The 20799-nt window shown below is 35.2% G+C and overlaps 1 protein-coding gene across 1 annotated transcript; it reads left to right on the plus strand.

Annotated features, from left to right (window-relative positions):
• The first annotated feature begins 1631 nt into the window (after positions 1–1631).
• Positions 1632–4090, plus strand: LOC107681615 (endothelin-1-like). The gene is made up of 5 exons (XM_016477924.1): positions 1632–1872; positions 2253–2403; positions 2512–2649; positions 2946–3050; positions 3376–4090. Exons 1-5 carry the CDS (start codon positions 1812–1814, stop codon positions 3512–3514), a joined length of 594 nt encoding a protein of 197 aa, XP_016333410.1. The 5' UTR covers positions 1632–1811; the 3' UTR covers positions 3515–4090.
• Positions 4091–20799: the final 16709 nt, after the last annotated feature.

Raw genomic sequence — 20799 nt, forward strand, 5'->3', positions numbered from 1 at the left:
ATATTTGAAAAATATTAATACAGTCATGCCACCCTTGCCTGAGGAGAGCAACACTGAAAAACAGAACTGCATATTTCCATAATTGTCCTTAATGCAGCATCCATATTCAGCTGATCTTAATAGATTGCTTTTATTGTTGTCCTAATTCTCTGTCTTAGATTCAACAAGCATGAATAGGCTACACGTGTGGAATCTTTGCGCTGTAATAATACATTTTTGGAGCGGGTGGAGGGTAGACAATTGTGAGCGTAAACTGGCCTGAGTTTCCATTAACTGGGTTTTCCATTGGGCAGGGACAGAGCTAGAGGCTAAAGTTCCTAAACTGCTGCTGTATTGCTTAATATACTTCATCTGAAATGATTCATACACACCAAAATGATTCGAAATTACTGTCTGAATCTGAATAAATTACAATTACAAACTAATCCATTAACAAATTAAATTGTACTAAAAAGCCTATTCTGTTTAATAGCAGGTTAATCTGTGACAATTTACTCAATATTGAGTGCTCCAGTTAACTTCAATTAACTTTACTGGGCAATATGGACGAATATGTTCAATAGTTTTTTCGTAGCCAAAACTTTAAAGTAAAAAAAAAAAAAAAAGACATTTCGATTTACCTACACTATGAAACGTAACTATCCCCAGTCTACACTATATAACTATATAATCAGTGTTGGGAAGGTTACTTTGGAAATGTAATAGGTTACAGATTACAAGTTGCCTTATTTAAAATTTAATTAGTAGTGTAACTATTTCAATTACTTTATTGAAGTAATGTAACTGATTACATTTGATTAGGCTAAGTTTCTAACAAATGTTTTTAACTGATAATCATTTTCAAACCTTTGAACCAGGCAGGGTTAACTTTACAGTAGCACTCAACACTGATTACTGTCAGATTTTCAGAATCCTTTAAAGACCTGCCTCTGATCTACTCTGAGATCATTCAGAGGTTAAATACAGATTTAAAATAAAGAAATAGTTTAATAGCTTTTAAACTGTGTTTGAAGTCAAATCTTTGCATAGCCATGACATTCAGATGTTAACCCCCTTTGTAATCATTAACATGTTCATAAGTAGCCTAACTATAGTAGTCAACATTTGAAGTGGATCAAAAAGTTAATCAAAGTTGTCCTAAGACAAAAACGCGTTTTAGGACAAATTTGATGAAAGGTTTTGATTCACTTCAAATGTTGACTAGCATAATTTAATTACACATTTTTTCTCAGTAACTGATTACAGTTACATTTATTTTGTAATTAAATTACGTAATTCCGTTACATGTAACTAGTTACGCCTTAACACTGTATATAATAGACAGAAATTGTGGAATACAATTAACACTACATTTATTACTCACAGTATTCCTGAAGAGAAACCTCGTTTGGAGTCTCAGGTCTGAGCGGTCTGTATTCGCGCGCCCTCTACTGCCCCGTATGAAAACTACTCAGTTAAGACACCTTACTTGCCATAAAAAAAAAAAACTTGGCACCAGTCGGCCGCCCGGCGTCTCCATCCCGCTGGAATCTCAGGAATACAAAGTTCTTATCTCGCTCCACACGTTGCTTGTCGGTGACTATTAACAAACAGCATTGTGTTCGCGCGAGCGAGCGAGCGGGTGGGAGGCGGAGAAGGCGCGTATATAAGCGCTCCTGTACAGGAGTGTGCTCTGGATTACAGAAAGATGCAAGAGTGCATTGAGAAGACTGCAGCTTAATAGTGCAAAACAGAACCTTTTTAGCAGTTTGCGAATCTATTGTATTATCACAATTTGTGCCGAATCAGGGATTTGCATAAGATTAAATAAAATGAATTTGAGGATTATTTTCCCAGTGTTGTCCATGCTGTCATCTGGAATTTTTGACTTGGGTATGTACTTACTTTACATCCAATATTTGTGTTAAAGATTATTTGAGTGCTTTTTAAATAGTTTTCTTAATTACTGTTAAAAGTTTTTAAGTATTAAACAATCTGTAATGTGTCAAAAAGGTGTAATTAAGTATAAGAGTAGTGCTTTAAGACCTTGCTTAAACAACCTATAAACACTTGCAAGATACATTTTTAATATTCTTGTAGCCTATATGATGAGCATCACTGTCATTTTTAACTGAGCGTGACAAATTCCAGCTTTTCCAGTCCATCAAACACAGTTTTGCAACTTAAGAGTGTAAAAATCACAGTGCGTGCTTGTAGGTAGAATTCTTTATGTTGCAAAACCTTATGAATTCAACATAATTTTATGATTTTAGCTGCTCCGGCATCTTTGGGTCATGGCACAGCACAAGGCACATCGATCTCTGTGCGACACTCCAGGACTAAGAGGTGTTCCTGCGCAAGTTTTATGGATAAAGAGTGTGTCTACTTTTGCCACCTGGACATAATATGGGTCAACACACCAGAGTAAGTCATTATAGTTCATGACTTAAAAAGAAAATAAATAAATCTTTAAATCATTATTGAAGGATGGCGTGACTAACATTGTTTTCGAATTATTTTTTCTTCCCCCAGGCGAACAGTGTCATATGGACTTGGAAACGCTCCACGTAAGAAGCGCTCAGTAACAGAACCTGTTGTGCCCAAGTCACGCTGCAAATGTGCAGATAGCCAAGACAAAACATGCTCTTCATTCTGTCAGCCGAACAATGCGTAAGTACACACTGAATGCTAATAACATGAACGTCATCATAGTTCAAAGCCAGATAGTTTTAATCTGAAGACCAATTTCAAGGTCACAAGACTTACTGGTTAAAAAATATTTGGGACACACTTGTTTTCCCGAGCACGAGCTGTGTGTGGGAACCTCAGTAATGCTCAAAGGCATTATAGCTGTCACTGCATGACTTGACGAACTTGCAGAAACAGGTTTTAGTTCTATTTGTGGACATTTATCAAACTTGTTCAGGAATTGACTGCTCATGTCTCGTATGAACTTTCTTTTTTAGGCATAAAGCAGCATCAGACAAGGCAATCCATGCCGCCCAGGGCCAAGATTGTGCTGAGAAGCAATGCAAACACAAGCTGGCAGACAAACAGACAAAGACTAAACGGTTAGACAAACCGCATACACTAAAAAGAAATATATAGCAGCACATTCGCATTCTCACATACATTTAAGAAATAATCGGGTGCTTTAATTACAAGCCTCTGTAAGATTGATGTCTCTTGTGGCTGTGACAAATTACCTGTCATTAATGTGCATAGCAGATATAAGCACATTAACTCTGAAAGTAAATAGTTTTTTAAGACTGCAGTATAAAGTGGATTCTAGTGTTGTTTTTCCTGTATACACACAAATACAACTAGTACTTGACAGGTAAATCTGCTCAAGGGTTCTACCTGTGATATTAACCTCATTGCTTTGTTTTTCTATAGAGTGAAAAACACAGACCAGATTGGTGACATCCTCTCCAGGGTGAGGGCCATCAAGAGGATCCATCTTCTCCTGGAGAAATGGCGAGTGAGGCGGCACCACAGGGCACGAGCGTGGACGTCCGAAAACGCTGCCTCGTAGAGATCAAGCTCAGCTTTTGCCCTTTGCTGATCCACCACAGGATTTACCTGAATAGAAGGCTCCTCTCTGCTCATTCATCGCACACGTCTTGTGTATTCATGCCATCAGGTGTGTTGGAATACCTGCAGATGCAAGTGTCTTGGATTGTGGTGTTTGTCATGTGGTCTCCACCCTAGAGGCGAGTCGGCATCAGTGTGGAGTTGTGGAGCTCAATGGGATGAAAAACCAAGGAAGATGTTGAATAAAACAAACCAAACCTCAAATTATAAAGACTAACCTCTATCAACTCTAAACGTTTCTGAACTAGACCTTTGGTGCAAGGGATAACTAGTTGGACAAGCCAAGTGGGACGTTTAAATTAAACTGATTGCATAAAGACTATGCATTGAAGATACTTGTTGCACAGGAGGAATATGCTGTAACTAAATTAAACTGTGGAATCAGGGATTCCAGGAACCTAAAGCGATGTGTGACGCCCATCAGAGGACACTGAACATCTAGCCACTACAAGCCAAAGACTCTTTCATGGATCTTGTTACTGGACTCATTCACTTCATTCACTGTAAAACAATGAAGCTCGGCAAATGCGTCAATGCATCAATGGAATTGCTATTTTTCACATTTATGTTAAATATTTATCTTTAGCCATATTGGTTAATAAGATTTTTCTCAATGTTATTTCTATGAAATGATAACATTTAATTGCCATTAATGTGGTAAATGTTGTTAGGTAATAATAAATATTTTGCATTATTTAAACAACTTCAGTTGCTTGTGAATTTTTATTATTTTACGTCCCACTGAAATGCATCATTTCATTTGTTCCAACATTAACATTTAATAGAACAGAATTATGTGCCCCAACTACAGTATATATGTTTAACAAAAATGTATATACATTGTAAAAGTAAGCAGTCTCTGTGCTGATTTTAAAGTTGTGCATTCTTGAGCAAATGTGGCAGATAAAAGACAAACAGTAAACACTTTCAATAATAGTAGTAATTTTTTTATATAGGTTTTTTTTTTTTTTTGGAAGAGTCCAAGGATGCTTCATAAAGCATAAACAAGACTTTTCAAACACATAAACAATCATGCATGAGCGGAACACGAAAAGAGCAGGTAACATTCAGAAACATTACAGGGATTAGTCAGTTGAAGAACAGTGCATTCGTTTTAATGTGCTCTTAAACCTCTAGAAAGATCTACTTCACTGAAAGCCTTACCACCTACAATAGAGTTTAACCAGGTGCAGAAAGCAAGCTTTCAATGAACACAGGTCAGATTGTTTATGTGTGTGCTGAAATGGGCACATGAGAGATGAAAGGTGAAGCTAATTGGATATGACAAACTAGTCTTCATCCATGATACAGTTAAACCAAACCAATGAGTGTCATCTTAAGAGGAAAGTGAATCATACTAAAACACAAAAATGGAAAATGATCCCTAAGTATGTAGAAATTACCCAGCAAAAAGATTAGACCTTCAAATTTTAAATGGTTTAGGATTTACTTTGAAACAATTTTCACTTTCAATTACATAGATGGGCTGAAATAGTCCTCCAAAAATAGCACTTATGAAAAAAAAAATGTATGGCAAAACTGGAAGCATTGAAAATAAAGTGAAACATAATTTCTATTGACAGCATCATCCTTAAACCAAAAAGTCTTTGTCTGGCTCCAGGTGTGAGGTCTTGACAGATTTGGGTCTTGGATATTTTGGTCTGAACAATTCTGACTATTAGCCTGTCAAATAATGCATAAAATCGAAAAATAAATAATTAAATAATATTATATTATTGTTAATTTATTATTAAATGTATGCATATAAATGATATACAACAGTGTTACATGCTCTAAAGTGACCTTATATGCAATTAATTAAATTGGTTTTAATTTACACTAAAAGTTTATTATATCCCTAATGTTTTATTAAAGAATTAATAAGACTCCACCTACACTGCATTCCTGCTTTACAAGAGCTTTAGACAATTGATCCTTTTGATTGGTGAATTTTAGCCTGTCTTTGTCCATACGTGTAGAAGGGAGAAGAAAGAAATATTCTTGGATCAGCCTGTAAAAGTCGAGCACAAAGGCTATCTCTCCTCCTGAGCTGTGCACTATACGCATGCCGGTCTCCAGGGGCCGGGAAAACTGGCGTAAGTCATTATGGCTTGAATAGAGCTTGAGCACAAATAATAGCCCATTATGGCACAAGGAATCTCCTCGAACTGACAGGCATTGAGTAAACAATGGAAAATACTCAGGGAGGGGCGGACACGCCTCGGGCTTCTGACGTCTCCGCGTGCTGCCGGGGTCACCGCCCTCATTTACTTTCACACACACACACATGCAAACAATGCATCCACCTTACACACACACACCATGCCATATAATAACACAAAACATTGACGTAAACGTAAATTCCAAGGGCATCCCGGGACTGTGATTTTGAGGCTGATGGCTGTTTCAGCTGAAACCCTTCACTCATCATCTCCAAACGAGACGGGTTGATTGATGGGCTCAGGGCTTGTTGAATGGGTGCTGATCAGTGTTTTAAATGATCTAGGCTGTCTTTTACACTCATAAAAGTTCTAATTATTCTTTAGATGGGCCAGAGATTCTCCATGATAAATAAATGTGTCATGGGAGTGCAAATTCCACAGGTGTGTTGTCTCGCTAATATGTCTGCGGTCGACCATCCACCTGGTGGAGAGTGATGACACATTAGCTCTGTTGCAAAACTTTGTAGGCGGCATATGCACACTAACTTGGAAAACTGTGCCCTGCTACACTGCTCGGGCCAAATTTTAAGACAGCTCTGCACGTATTCTGCATGAATTTGACATTTCCAGAATGTAGTGCAATAAACTAAGTGAGCAAATTTTGATTTCAAGAGGGCAGAAAGGTAAGAGAAATGACAGTTTCATTCAGTACTGAATGAAAATAACAAGTCAAAATAAAATTATTTTACACAATATTTGTGTACTTTTAAGGTTATTAGAAGCCACATCATTAGCTTAGCAACAAGCTAACATCATCTATTGTGAGACGATATTATATAAAACCCTTATTTATGCTCACCACAGCTGCATTTGTTTGATTAAAAATACAGTAAAAACAGTAATATTGTGAAATATTATTACAATTCAAATTAGTTGTTTTCTATATGAATATATTTAAAAATGTAATTTATTTCTGCGATAGCAAAGCTGAATTTTCAGCATCATTACTCCAGTCTTCAGTGTCACATGATCCTTAAGAAATCATTTTAACATGCTGATTTTCTGCTCAAGAACATTCTTTTTTTTTCTTTTAGAATCATCAATGATCAAAACAGTTGTGCCGTTTAATATTTAAATTTTTTTATTAAAAAAATTATATTTTTTGAATAGAATGGTCAAAAGAACAGCGTTAATTTGAATATATTAACTGCCCTCAGAATTTGGCATTTAGAATTTGAGCTTTCATTTCACAAGGTCATTTACAAGAATCAGCATAGGCTTCATTCAGCACACTGTCTTTTCATCCTAATCCAGCTTTCTCTGTGGTAAACACACAACTCAGACACACACACACACACACCCTCTATGCCTCCAGTCATCTCCATCAGCAACAAAACAACCTCTGAAAGCTATTATGGAAGATCCCCAAAACATTCTCGGAATTCTTTTTTGACAGACAGCAATTTGCAAATATCTAATGAGCTCAGATGTACGCACTTTGCTTGCTGTGCTTGTCTAATAACAAAATTTAGCACAACAGATAGCAGGAACTTTCAAGTCATCTATAAATTAGATGTAGTATCACAATCTGGACTATTTACAGTACATAATGTCTTTTTCTCCATCAAATTTGTAGAAAAGCATTGACAGTATTAATTACTAGTGTTTGCAAACTTTGAAACAATACTGTCCATGTGAGGTTCTTGCAAAACTCTAAAAGATACTGAGAGATGAAGAGACTGACTCCTTGTACACAATGTCACATCAGACATATCAGAGAAGTTACTAAATAGTAGTTGCCATTTTGACTTACATATTTCCATTACAAGCATTCTAATTTTACATGACTCTAATTCACTTAACTAGTAAGTATATTACAGTATATCCCTAACAGAGGTCAAATCATTCAGCGTCAAGAAGACTTGATATAACATGCATAACAACACAGTTATTTTCAGATCAGATCCCATCTTACAGAGTCTTTTGACAGTGCCAGATAGGAGAACATCATGTGTTTGTACCCAGAAGCAGAAACTGAAAGTTACACTGCCTATTTTACCAGAATAAAATGGTGTACGTTTCATATTTAAATTGCAGAGCCATCTGAAACAAGTATAAACCTACAGCTTTCCATTCACAAAAACTGGCATAAAATTGATAAGACAGTAAAGACACTTCTAATTTTACAAAAACAAACAAAAAAAAAAAATTCAAATAAATGCTGTTCTTTTGAACAATTTATCAAAGTTATTATTCCTGAAAAAACAAAAATATTAACTGTTCAGTATTCATTGTAATGATAAATGTTTCTGGTAGCACTTTATTTTACAGTCATTTTCAGTGTGTACATAATATGTACTGATAGCAATTATAATAACTAGGTAATACCCAGGTACTAAGCCTGAACCTGTACCTAAACCTAACCTTAACCCATGTAGTGACCTCATAGTACCCAGTACTTTCCTAGGTAAGTACACTTAAAGTAAATGTACTGTAAAATAAAGTGTAAGCATGTTTCTTTAACACCAAATCAACAGATTAAAAGGATTTCTGAAGAAAAACAGGTACAAACCTACAGCTTTCAATTCACAAAAACTGGCATAAACCTGAAGATAAGTTATTATTCAAGTACTTCATTACTAAAAACATCTTGTAAGAGAATACGTCACACAAGTGTTTCGAGTAATATTCTGCAATACAAAAAGGGTGCGTGCGAATGGGCTGCGGTCATGAACTCATCTAGTCTTTTAGATAATACTGTATTCCCTTGCACTTGACATTTAAACCCAAAAGATAAAACACCATATATAGGTGCTGCAGGCAAAACCCACATGCTAACGACATACTGAAAATAGAAAAGTGCTCCGAGTGCATTCCAGCATGCTGCATCATCAAAGCATCATCAAAGAATCCTGGCACGAAACACAAAGGCCTCTGGGTACTCTAGGGTCCCCTGCCGCCACATGCCAGACAACGCCTTTTACCTTTTTCCAGGTGAGTAGAAATGTCTCCTTTGGCTGAAGCAGCTCTGTTTAGGTAGTCTGGTTATGAGAAGGAACGCCTATGCCAAATCTTGTCTTCCGTTAGAAGGATACCATTCTGGTGAATTCCTGTTGAAATGCAGAATAATTTTATGCCACCAAAAATTTAAGAGCTGTGCTAATGAGTTCAAAGCTGCTGAAATATGAAATATCTTTTATTAAAAGAAAGAAAGAAAGAAAGAAAGAAAGAACGAAAGCAAAGCCAAGATGCGTTAAATTGATCAAAAGTGTCAGTGAAGACATAATATTAAAAAAGTAAACACTACTTTTTCGATTTTCGTTTTTAAATAAATTCTGTTCTTTTAAACTTTCTATTCATCAAAGAATCCTAAAAAATGCATCACTTTATTCCACAAAAAATATTAACTGTTTTCAAGATTGATAATAATAATAAATGTTTCTTGAGCAGTAAATCAGTATATTAGAATGATTTCTGAAGGATCACGTGACACTGAAGACTGGAGTAATGATGGTGAAAATTCAGCTTTGCATCACAGGAATACTTATGTAATAATACTTCACAACATTACAGGTTTCACTGTATTTTTTACTTCTTTCAGAAACATTAAAAAAAAAAAAAAAAACTTACCGACGCTAGATTTTTTAATATAAGTATATATGACCTTTGACCTTACATCTAGGTCTAATATGTGTCTTTGTTTTTATGTTTTATGTTTAAAGGGGTCATATGATGCTATTTTAAAGATCATTATTTTGTGTACTTGGTGTAACAGAATATGTTGACATGCTTTAATGTTCAAAAAACACATTCTTTTTCAAATACTGTACATTATTGTAGGTCCTCTATGCCCCGCCTCTCTCAAACGCTTCGTTTTCTACAAAGTCTGTAACACTCCAAAGAGAAAGGAAAACTTGAAATCGCATCATATGACCCCTTTAAGTACAATTGATGTATAAAAGTCATGTAATGGCTGCAAGTTTAATATAAGTCGTCTTATTTACAATTTGAAACAATCCAGAAGACAAAGCTCTGTTGGAAAAAAGATCCAAAGATTTCCCCCCTGGAATACCACATTAATACCACAAAACAAGATACTGTTTTTATGTCGGAGGCTCCTGACAGCACTAATGGGGTTCTGTTAAGCTGAGGACACACATTCTTTCATGGATTTTTTTTCCATACTCCCCTTACTCTCATGTACTGTAAGTGAAGCCTACTTGACATCACATACCACACTAATAGGCTGAACAAAAACAAATAAGATAGGAAACACTATCCTGGTGGAGGAGTTCCTCCTCTATGCTGAAATTCACTGACCTCATTTTCAACAAAATTGCACTGAATACTCTACATCAAGCAATTAGACATCTTCACATCATTGTTTTGGTCAGGCACTTTGAAGAAAAATATCAAAAGGAAATTCTCTTTGAGTACTTAAGTCTGAGTATGCATGTTAAGTAGGTGTTATCTAGCACAACGTGATTTACTCAAGTACAACATTGACATGTATCATCCTGATTTCCACAAAAATACAATAAAATCAACATTGACAATAATAAGAGAAGATTTTTTAAGCAGCAAATCAGAATATTAAAATGATTTCTGAAGGATCATGTGACACTGAAGACTGGAGTAATGATGCTGCAAATTCAGCTTTGCATCACAGGAATAAATTACATTTTAAAATGTATTCAATTAAAAAACAGTTATTTTGAATTGCAATAATATCTCACAAATATACTGTATTTTTATGTCACACAAATGTAGACTTGGTGTGCATAAGAGATTTCTTTCAAAAACATGACCCAAACTTTTGAGCCTGTGGGTTTAAATTCATACCACTGAGCCAATCTCAGACCCTGAGGAGCCCGTTTCTGTGAATGGGGTTTCAGTGTCAGCGTAACCCATCAACATGTCATTTCAGACACAATATGGACAGCCGGTGCTCTGGCTCCGCTTCCGTTATGCTCAACTTTCCTACATAAGAGGACAGACAGAAAGAACAGAGCTATTATCTTACCTCTATTATCTTATGACACTAAAACAACAGCATCACACCACAGAATGTTCTGGCAGAAGTTACAGAATAAAAACACAAATAAATGCATAATGTTTCCGGAAATGGTTTAGTCACTGGTGATCAATCAGTGCATGTTTCCACAGTGTTTCAGAAGAGGTTCACTGAGAAAACGCTGTTATAGCCACCTGCTCTTTTTGTAACATTAAGGCCTAATGACTTGACCTCTTCCTCTTCGGCTTCTCATGCACTCAACATGATTTATGTCAAAACACTAAACACCAGCGTTTATTGGGGGCAATTCAGAGGGTTTCCAAGCTATTCAGAGCGCCCTTGTGAAAATACGAATCATTTGAAGCCACTTCTATATGAAACCTTGCAACTGCTATTGAGAAATCCAGTCAGTAGTTAATTTGTGAACTGCTTGAATGTCATTCAGATAGACCTCCATCCAATGAAATCTCTAGGTTTCTCTATAAAACATGTTTATACTAAATATAGGCCTACTTAATTATGCAGTTTAAATAAGAAAAACAAGGTATAATGAAAATATAGTTGTAGAAATGTTTAGCACACTGTCGCAACAAGAAATCCAATACTGAAAAAGAAACGTGACTTCTTCAGACACTGACACAATATGAAATGCCTCAAGAAGACCTCATGAGCAAAATAAATATTGCTGTGCCAATAAAGATTAGATTTCCAGCAAGCCATGGCAGTGTGATGGATTTTCTTTGTAATTTGTCTAACACACCTGCCACTATTCAGGTTTGCAAAGAGTGTTTATACTAAACAGTTCCTTTATTTAGAATCTTTTATCAGTAAGGTGGTTTAAAATTATATATTTGTTAAACAATTGAATTAATTTTAAAATAAAAGTATTTAATGTAAAACACCAACAGCAAGAATAAATAAATAAATAAATAAATGTTGGTTTCAAATAATAAAATGTTGTTAAATTAATTTAATACATTTTTTAATTAAATAAATTAATCTAATTTAAAAGGCAAATGCCAACTGTATCACAACAACAACAATAAATAAATAAATAAATAAATAAAATGCACTCACTGGGAAAAATCCTATTTGATCATTTTCTTGTATTTTCTGGTATTTTCTTCATCACTGTCAAACACAACATACCATATTTCAATTCATTCTTACAGAAATAGTGTTACTCACAACACCGTGGTAATTTGGGAGACTAAACTTGACTGGAAAACAGACGTAATGAAACGTTAAGAACACATGACATCACTCAGTACTATGGCAACCATCAGCTCCTTGAACAACCTCAGGCTCTAAAATAAAGTTATACGTGATTGTAGGACAAACACAGCAACTTGTTCCATAATATTTAAAATGTAACAATGGCATTTGCCCACACGATGATGGGGGAGAGTGACATGACATCAATCCTAGAAAAAAAAAAAAGATGTGCTTAAAGTTTTAAAATGTCAGTGTGACTGCCACAAGATGTGAAGAAGCAAGTAAGAATTGGTGTTTTGTCTGATAATGTGACACAAATAAAAATTGAACTGAGATTTTTGGCAAGATTATAAAAAAATATGGGTCACAACAACAACAACCAAACCACAACACAACACAACACAACACAACACAACACAACACAACACAACACAACACAACAAAACAAAACAAACAAAACAACAACACAACACAACACAACACAACACAACACAACACAACACAACACAACACAACACAACACAACACAACACAACACAACAAACAAAACAAAAACAGCAAGAAGAACAGGCAAAATTAATCACAAGGTAATTTGTATGTTTGAATTTAACAAAATCATCGAAATAAACTGTGAAACAGAGAAATAATGCAACTCATCTTATTTGCATATCTTGACATTTAAATTGCATTTTTAATTTGACATTTAAATTGCAATTTACTTGTTTTAGAATAGAGAGGTTAAGTTTAACTTTAGTTATATGTAGCTAAAGTTAACAACAAATGGGTCTGTGAGGTGTGTGTGATAGTGTGCGGTGAAGGAAAGCAGGCTGTCTGGACTCACACTGGGATGTTTTCATACAGATACTGATGTCACTTCCCTGAATCCGTCTCTCCGGCAGACGTGTGTCTCGCAGCATGAAACAGGTCAAAGCATGGAAACCATACAAAATACCTGTCTGTCAGCTATGTCACACTCGTTTTCAGAGAGAAATAGCTCACATTCCCAACTGTTGTTGTGTTAAATGTATGAATTACAGCACAATGTAAAACCTAATGAGTTGAAATGATAATGAAACCAACGGCTTTGGAAAATCAAAGGAATTAAACGGTCTATAAATTGCACTGCTGTTCACAAGTTTGGGGTTGATACAATTGTATGTTTCTTGTACTCACCAAGGCTGCATTTATTTGATCAAAAACAGCAAAATTGTGAAATATTATTACAATTTAAATTAACTGTTTTCTAATTGAATATAATTTAAAATGTAATTTATACCTGTGATGTAAAGCTGAATTTTCAGTATCATCACTCCAGACCAGTTTTATATTCTTATTATTTTGAATTTCTTAGGATCCTTTGATGAATAGAAAGTAAAAAAGAACAACATTTAATTGAAATAGAAATCTTTTTTAACATTATTAATGTTTTAACTGCCACTTTTGATCCATGTAATGCATCCTTGCTAAATAAAAAACTGACCCCAGACATTTTAGAATATTTGCTTTGTTATTAACATTTTGTTTAGTAGTTATTATTCAAGGTCAACAGTGCCAAATAATATAATGAATATGAACGGTAATTATTGCAGTAAAGCTTGCATACAAACATAGTGATTCACTATTCAAATATTACTATTGTAAGTATTGCAAGAACAGCACATCTGCTCTCAATGATGTTGAAAAGAAATATTATCTTTACATTACATGCATAGATTTGATGTGGTTGTTTTCAAGTGTGCCTATTCCATCTGTCCATACAGCCTCTGTCTTTTTGATATCAGGCCTGAGAAGGGGACGCCCAGAGGGTTTTTGTGGTTGCTGCAGCTGTGGGTGTCTTTGTCTCTCTTACAGACAGTCAGCAGGGAATTCCCAAAGCTGTGCCCATGCTCTGCCATGGAAATCTGGGTGGCTGGAGTCACAGAGGTCACCACACAGCAATGATTCACTCCACAGACCACACTGTGCATTCAAGGTTTGAATAAGACAAATAAGGTTTAAAGAAAATGTGAGCACCCTGTTGCAATTTGCAATATGGGGGGAAAAAGTTCAGTCATGCGACTAACAATGTGAAATACCTCAAGAAGGCTGCATAACCAAATAATTATTGCTGTGCCAAAAATATTAGATTTCTAGCAAGCTATGGCAGTGTGAGGGATTTTCTTTGTAATATGTCCAACACACCTGCAACCATTCATCTGTTTATTTACTATACAGTTTTATCAGCTAGGTGATTTATAATAATAATTTAGTTAAATAATTAATAATAATATAAAATAATTTAATCTAATTTAAGGGTAAAATGCCACTGCTAAAATAAAATAAAATAAAATAAAATAATAAAAAATAAAAAAATGAAATAAAATAAAGTCAATTTACTTTTGAGAAATAATTTAAGTGCACAAAGGGTATATATTTACAAAACTTTTTTAGACTCTTTTATCATACAGTTGATTTCAATTTAAAATTTAGTTAAGTAATTAAACTTAAATAATGTCCAAGTTAAATAATTTAATTAAAGGTTAAAATGGCAATAGCCGCAAATAATTTTTATTATTTATTTAATTTTTTAAATAAACCAAAATACAATAAAAAAAATACATTTGTATTATATTGTATCAGCTAAATAAGTTACAATTCTAAATTAGTTAATTAATTAAATTAAATTAATATTTAAATTAAAAGCGTGCTGGCAGTGTCTGCACTAACATCCTGTCGTCTGCTGTCCACAGTTGTTTGCGTCTGTGCCACAATTGTTTGAGGGCATTGTTTTTCAATGCGATCACCATCATCATGTTCGTCAAAGGAATTTCTACAATGCAGTACAGTAGTTTATAGGAGGGGTAACTGTGCATGGCATCTTACTCTACTGGAATTCCAGGCCATAAATTAATAACCTTGACGCATTTGCATTTTGTCAAGTGCCAGGAATCTATGATGCCATTTAAAGCCACAGGCACTTGTTTAATACATATTTTTAAACAATAACTGTATAATGAATATATAGTCTGTAATTTAAATTGTGTTACCATATGATTCTTTGTTCTTCTATCTTATAAACATTCATAATATGCATATGTAGAGGACTAGATACTTCCACCTTCTGTAGACGAGCAGATTTAGCTTTTTACATAAATAAAATGGGGGAATGGACCAAAAACCACATTTTAGCACCTTACTGAGTAAAATAATTATACAAATTAGATAGGCCAAACATGCACACCAAATAAATGCTGATTGCAATTTTGTTTTCCTTGCATGCAAACACCAACAGCAATGCAATGCAATGCAATGAAATGAAATGAAATGCGATGCGATGAAATGTGATGCAATGAAATGCGATGCAATGAAATGTGATGCAATGAAATGAAATGCAATGCGATGCAATGAAATGTGATGCAATGAAATGTGATGCAATGCAATGCAATGAAATGAAATTATGGTTGTTTTATGTACACATCATCTCTGTTCCATATATTTTTCCTGCCAGGAGCACTTTACCGATTAAACTGGAATGCAGTGCTAAACTAACAGGGCCAAAAAGTCCCGTCTGGACACAGGGGACACAGCAGTACGAACACATTTATCATGCCGTTCACTCCTGCCAGGAGCACTTTACCGATTAAACTGGAATGCAGTGCTAAACTAACAGGGCCAAAAAGTCCCGTCTGGCCACAGGGGACACAGCAGTACGAACACATTTATCATGCCGTTCACTGCTGTTTGCTCAAGTGACAACTGCATCCTGTCAGAAAAGTGTCGCTCCCGTTTTCAGACCTCTGCATCCGAAGCAGATTGCAGTCTGGCTCGTATCGCATGCTTATCTCCCGCCTCAAACACGCCAAACGCTGGCTGAAATTCAGACATCTGCACGCTACAGGACAGTGCAGAATTTCCCTTTCAGAGGAAGAGTGCATTGGATACGGCAAGGTATATCTGAGTTTGGAATGAGATAACTTGCATTCTCTAGCAGACTGTTTATGTACTTAAAGGGATAATTCACCAAAACATGTATTATTTACTCACCCTCACACTTAGTTTTTCTCAGAAAAATCCTAAAATCTTATTCTTAAAATTTTGCTGTCGCATTTTACAGAAAAAATTGTTTTGGAATAACAAGAAGGTGAGTATTTGATGACAGAATTTTCATTTTCATTATTCGTTTTTTCTTCATTATCTTGCACATTGTTGAGATAACGATGGATTGCACTGAATGAAGGACGAAATGATAGATGCATGAAACACACTACCCTCATCCTCTCAGTTTATCTTGGCGCTTTGTTTGTTATTTTAGCCTCGATGTTTCATGTCGGAATTCTTGTGTCCTCTTGTCACGAGCAGAGATTCTACAAGAATCAAAACAAACCGCTTTCAGAGGCTCTTTTGAGGAGCAGGGATGTGTGCTTGTGAGCGATGGGCGCTGGGCTTCAGAAGGACGCTCTCATTAGAGGTGACTAGTGTGGAAGCGGGTGGCTGCTGGTGTTAGTTCAGGGTCAACTCATCTATTCATACAAGTTTCTGCATACACAAACATGTCCAGAGCTCTCACACATGAAGATCCACTAACACACACACACACACACACACACACACAAACTGCTTTGAGTATCACATTTGATCAAAATGCAGCAGCAGGAAAGATTAAAAGATAAGAGAAAAGATCACTTTTTTTTTTAAGTATCATAATTTCCACAAAAGTATTAGCACAGAGATACACTACAGAGCTTCACAACAACATAAAAAATCATTTCAGGTCTTATGCACAATTTATTAGTGCATGTCATTCTGAAGAACAATTCTTTATTATCTTTAATTAAAATATCTATAACTTGCCCTACAACTGACTTTATTTTCTGAATTATGCCATCAAGTCCTCTCATTGTATGACTCTCCCAACCACCTGGTTATGTAAGAATCATTAGCCAGAGGTCATTTACATATAAATATCAGGTATAGTATCAAAAACCGCCTACCACTGTACATAGGGTCTAAAAGAAAAAAAAAGGCAATGAAAAATTTAATTATGACTGTTTTTGTTGCAAGACTAGGTGTAAACTTTAATTTTATGTGTGGTCATCAAATTTTGGCCTTGTAATTTAAAGCCTTAAAGCCTTGTAATTTATGTGTACTGGATATTTAGGATGAAAAATAAGAGTCAGAAATAAACAAAAACTACTTGAAATAAATTAAATAAAATGGCCCAAATAAAATAAAAATGCTAAAAATATTAAAGTCACTTAATTTATCAGTTTTGGAGGTTTAGGATGACAAACAAGAGGCAAAACAAAACAAAAAACACATAAAAAAAGATACTTGGAGAAAATATTAAATAAAAGCAAAAATAAAATAAAACTGCTAAAAAATTAAGTAACTTAATTCATCTACATTGGTGATTTAGGATGACAAACAAGAGACAAAACAAAACATAAAAAATACCTGGAGAAAATATTAAATATATATGCAAATATATAATATTATATATATATTCAGTACTTCAATAGGTTGGTATATTAACATTATATCAGTTAATGAAATTACGGTATTTAACTGTAAATTTAAGTTAAAACCATAAAACCTAAAACGTTGCTACCGTACTTTTTACAGTAAAATTCCGGCAACCACAGCTGCCGGTTTTTTACCGTACATTTTACGGAATTTTTTTTACAGTGTATATTTGGCACTTTTGCACCTTTACATTCTTTGACTAGTTGTCCTCAACTCAATCATTAGTAATTGTTAGTTAGTTAGTTAGTTGTCTGTTAATTCAATATCTGCTGAACAAATAAATGCATCTAGACCTCTTTTCTTTGTTGTTAGTTTCAATATTTGGTTACACTTTAGATTAGGGAATAATCTATATCACATATTCACTATTAACTAAGAGTTTTCTAACAGTTTCTGCAGCTTATTATTAGTTAGTACGGTAGTTGTTAAGTTTAGGTATGTTGCAGGGTTAAGGGATCTAGAATATGGTTATGCAGAATAAGGCATTAATATACGTGCCTAATAAGTACTAATAAACAGCCAATATGCTAGTAATATGCATGCTAATAAGCAGCTAGTTAATACTGAGAACTGGTCCTTAAAATAAAGTGTTGCCCAATATTTTTAGCAGCTTTGCTTTAAAGGGGTTGAATTCAGATACACGGTTTCTCCGAGAGGGTTTTAGACAGTCTGTCAGCACACTGCTACTCCGCTAATCACCGCTACAGCCATCAAAGCCACATTCACCACCTTCAGTAATATATTTCAACATAATTACTGTCATCAGCCGGGATTTGAAGTTCAACAGAACCCGGTGAAAAATCCTTCACCAGCTTTGATTAAGTTTATGATGAGGCCAAAGGTCAGCAGGGTGATGTGCCTAAAGAAAAAAGAAAAATAACCTGACTGAACAAAGCCTTCCATCGTCCCTCAACCATATCTGTGCCGTTTTCACCCTGGCTTCCCTGAAAAGCAATGAACCAGAAAAATGTATTTTACTCTGAGAGGAAAGAAAGACTAGACAACAAAGACAAAGGGTGCAAAGAGAGAGAGGGTCCTTTCAGTGAGAGGCTAAAGGTGATAAGTTACTCTCAGGAGGCGCCGTGGTTTAAAGAGGATCAGCTGGTGGGCCTGGACTCACTCCATGCGCTGAATGGACTATAGACAGCCGTTATGCTCCAGTCAAAACCTCAGGATTGAGTTACGGCTGTGCTTCAAAGGCCTTCAGCTCTATACCTGCCGTTCCACTTCACCTGCCCCGTGTTCTTCACTTCCTAGCTCTCTCTTCTCTTTCTTTCCCTTTCATTAAGCATTAGCAGCATGTTTCCGTTAGAAATGATTGCGAGTGCAGAGCTTTTGTGCAACTTTTTTGGCTCCCTTTCAAAAAATGAGTGTGAAGTTGAATTAGAATTGGAATGACAGGACGAGGAAAGTTGATATCAAGTTGTCAAAACAAAACATTTATTTCCTTATATCAGCATTTTTTGTCTTAGACATATGTTCAGTACTGTCAAAACAATTTGAACTTTTAACAATTCATGTTTTTAATTTTGCCAGATCACATCACTACCTTTAAGTTTGCGGTCAGTACGATTTTTTACGTTTTTGAAAGAAGTCTTTTATGATCAAGGCTGCATTTATTTGATAAAAAATACAGTAAAAATATTGTGAAATGTTATTACAATTTAAAAGAATTGTTTTCTAATTGAAAATATTTAAAAAACATAATTTATTCTGTGATGATGAGCATCATTACTCCGGTCTTCAGTGTCACATGATCCTTCAGAAATCATTCTAATATGCTGATTTGCTTATGAATATTTGTTGGAAACAGTGATCAAAAGAACAGCGTACCAAACTTTTGAACAGTTGCATATATAACATAATATAATTAAGTTTGCTTACACAGACAATTATATAGGTGTCGCTGCAAACATCTCACTCATCCGAGAAAGTATGAATTTCTTCTATATTATATTACATCCTATTTTTTAATTCAAATGAACTGAACTCTGAAACTCTGTGAACTCTGTGTGGCACGAGATAAAAACTATTTATTATTTTATTAATTCATTGTGATAGACATAAAATATAAAATGAAACCATAGTGGCTCACATTCAACATTTCCAAAACACTGACTCACTTGTTTTGCCACTGAAGGCTTTTGCAGTTTCAATTTCTGCACCAAGTTTCCTCACAGACATTAATTCAGCTTGTATAAGCACTGTGGTATTCTTAGCCGCCTCCAAAGAGCAAATACTTTCGGGCGTTTATCTACTGTACAATGAATATATGAGTCTCGCATATTCAGTTTCTTTCTTTTCACAAAGGTGTGGCTTTATTGAATTCACCTGCCGTTTCACAGAACAGCATCGGTGGGCATGCGTTGCCAACCGCTGTGTTGACACCCTTTGTTTGTAGATACCATAGAAAACTTTCGCTGCTGGCTGCAATAATCGCATACCTGATGAATCATGCGTATTATCAGAGGAGTGCTTACTGTAAACGACCCAGATTGTGATCTTATTCAGAAGTGTTTATTACTAAACCTTCATACATTCTTTAGCATCAAGAATAGCTATTGTTTATTCTGTGGAATCATGCAGAAAAGTTGTACATAACTGTGTCGTTGATGCTCATTGAAGTGTGAATGTCCTCATGGTTGAAAACAACCTTATCTGCATTTTCCAACTGAATCATATGATAGTTTATCTCGATGCTGGACTATTTGCGGTGTGTTTTTTCCTTAACCCAGGATAACACCTACACACAACCAACCAGATACCTATTGCTCACTTCCAAGGTACTAATGCATGCTTGGGTAAATACGAAATCATTTTCCTCATATCAGTGGTGAAATAATATTTTGACTAGTTTCTATATTAGTTATTTTTCAGTTTAAAGAAATAGTTCAGCCAAAACTAAAACTTTACTGAAAATGTTCTGGCCCTATAGGCCATCCAAGATGTAGATGAGTTGATTTCTACCTCAGAACAGATTTGGAGAAATGTATCATTACCTCTCTTGCTCACCAATGTGAATGGGTGCCGTCAGAATGAGAGTGCAAACAGCTGTTTAAAAGTCACAATAATTCACAAGTAATCCACATGAGTCCAGTCCAGCCAAAATACAAGTTCTCTATCAATAACACTGCTTTCTCCAGTGAAAAATTTGTTGTGCCAGAAGCAAAGGTTTAAATTAAAAATACCTTAATGATGGGTTTGATTCTTACAAACATGCAGCTTTTCATTTCACAATATGTTAATTGATAGACCGGAGTCGTGAGGATTATTGTGATGTTTTTATCAGCTGTTTAGACTCTCATTCTGACGGCACCCATTCACTGCAGAGGA

The sequence above is a fragment of the Sinocyclocheilus anshuiensis genome, unplaced genomic scaffold (assembly GCF_001515605.1).
Source record: "Sinocyclocheilus anshuiensis isolate Anshui unplaced genomic scaffold, SAMN03320099.WGS_v1.1 scaffold1524, whole genome shotgun sequence".
NCBI lineage: Eukaryota > Metazoa > Chordata > Actinopteri > Cypriniformes > Cyprinidae > Sinocyclocheilus > Sinocyclocheilus anshuiensis.

Excerpts from the sequence above, each read along its gene's own strand:
- LOC107681615 (XM_016477924.1), top strand. The coding sequence starts at position 1,812 with ATGAATTTGAGGATTATTTTCCCAGTGTTGTCCATGCTGTCATCTGGA. Across the intron at positions 1,873-2,252 it reads ATCTGGAATTTTTGACTTGG|CTGCTCCGGCATCTTTGGGT; the intron begins GTATGTACTTAC and ends TTATGATTTTAG. Across the intron at positions 2,650-2,945 it reads TTCTGTCAGCCGAACAATGC|GCATAAAGCAGCATCAGACA; the intron begins GTAAGTACACAC and ends TTTCTTTTTTAG.